This window comes from Engystomops pustulosus, chromosome 6 (assembly GCF_040894005.1).
Source record: "Engystomops pustulosus chromosome 6, aEngPut4.maternal, whole genome shotgun sequence".
NCBI classification, from domain to species: Eukaryota; Metazoa; Chordata; class Amphibia; order Anura; family Leptodactylidae; genus Engystomops; species Engystomops pustulosus.
The window spans coordinates 63,776,165-63,777,937 of NC_092416.1; the positions used below are offsets into that span (position 1 = coordinate 63,776,165).

At 39.4% G+C, this 1,773-nt stretch overlaps 1 protein-coding gene across 1 annotated transcript; it reads right to left on the reverse strand.

Moving 5' to 3' along the window:
* Positions 1 to 517: 517 nt before the first annotated feature.
* Positions 518 to 1,450, reverse strand: LOC140065925 (olfactory receptor 5V1-like). The gene has a single exon (XM_072113484.1). It carries the CDS (start codon positions 1,448 to 1,450, stop codon positions 518 to 520), a length of 933 nt encoding a protein of 310 aa, XP_071969585.1.
* Positions 1,451 to 1,773: the final 323 nt, after the last annotated feature.

Consider the following 1,773-nt stretch of genomic DNA (forward strand, 5'->3'; position numbering starts at 1 on the left):
TTTCAGGTGTGTACTACACCCTTAGTCATGGCATATGGAGATGTTGTTCAGTCATGATCAGATGGATCTGTTTAAACATTGTATAGTATAGTGGTGTTATTTTGTTCTGGTATGGCGACACTGTTAAGTCAATGTATAAGTCAATTTACAATGGTGATAGCCAGTAATGTTATGATGGTATTTTCCAGTCATTACATGGCCTGTAATGTTAAAGGGATTTATCATGAATTCTGGAAAATCCTTTGATGGCGGGAGCAAGGGTAGCAAAAAAAGAAAGAGTACTTACCTTGCTCCAGCTTCCAAATTCTGCTTTTCTCCAGTACTTTAGGACCCCTGGACACTGGAGACACTGTCCCTTGAGATGTATGGGGAAGTCACTATCATCAAAGTGATGAAGGCCATCGACAGTGGTCCAAGAAGGGCACAGATAGGCCAAAGCAGGCCCTGTAAACCCCAGCACTTCTGACCATATAATACAAAGTAACTCCATGGCAATATTGTGGAATATCTGTCAATTTTATTTCAGATGATGATATTTTCCAGTAAAAGCCTTTGTCAGTGCCTTCCTGACCTCTTGGTTCCTCAGACAGTAAATAACAGGATTGAACAAGGGGGTTAAAACGCTGTACAGCACAGATGAGAGCCTCACTATGTCAAAAGATTCTCCCGGTGCAGGTCCGATATAGTTAAAGTTAGCAGTCACATAGAACACTGTAACAACAATGAGGTGAGACGAACAGGTGGAAAAAGCCTTCCGTCTACCAACTGATGAACGTATCTTTAAAATAGTTGCAATTATTTGTACATAGGAAACAATGACAAATACAAATGGTGTCATCCCAAGAAAAACACTGACTATGTAAAGTAGTAACTGACTAGTGTGTGTATCAGTACAGGCTGCATTCAACATGGGGGGAACATCACAGAAAAAGTGGTTGACATGCCGATGTCTGCAAAAAGTCAATTTAGAAGTCATCAAGGTATGAAGAACAGAGTTTAAAAAACCACTGAACCAGGATCCTCCTACGAGGTATGAGCAGAACCTCTTATTCATAATTACATGGTACTGGAGGGGGTCACATATGGCCACGTATCGGTCATAAGCCATGGAGGCTAGAAGAAGACATTCAGATCCTCCAAGAGAGACAAAGAAGTAGAGTTGGGTGAAGCATGTGTTGAAGGAAATCCTTCTATTTCCAGTAATAGCGTTGACCAGCATAGCTGGAAGGGTTACTGTAGAGTAACAGACATCCAATATTGATAAATAACTCAAGAAAAAGAACATGGGGGTCCGTAGATGGTTATCAATCTTTATGACACTAAATATGGTCAGGTTGCCTAGTAGGATCATAGTATAGATTATGAAAATAAGAAGAGACAGCAAAACCTTTCCATTTGAAAATCCTAGCAGAATAAAATCACAAAAATAAGTCTGATTTATCGTCGCCATCCGATGCTGAACCAAATGCTGTAATAAAAATATATTTAAATATTTCAAGTTAGGTGAAAGATTTGTCCATTCCCTGTAACCCCTTAGCGCTCCGCAGCATTTAACTTAGCTTTGGGGAGTCTTTCCCCCTTGATTGCCCCCCCCCCTCCCGTACCGTCTTCGTCCGCCAAAAATTATAATTTTTACCTATTTAATCCCACAAAAAATGCAATAAAAAGTGATTGAAAAATCATATGTACTCCAGAATGATACTGTTGCAAAGTACAACATGTCCTGTAAAAAACAAGCCATCAACCAACTTTTTTTTTTTTTTTTTTCAAAAA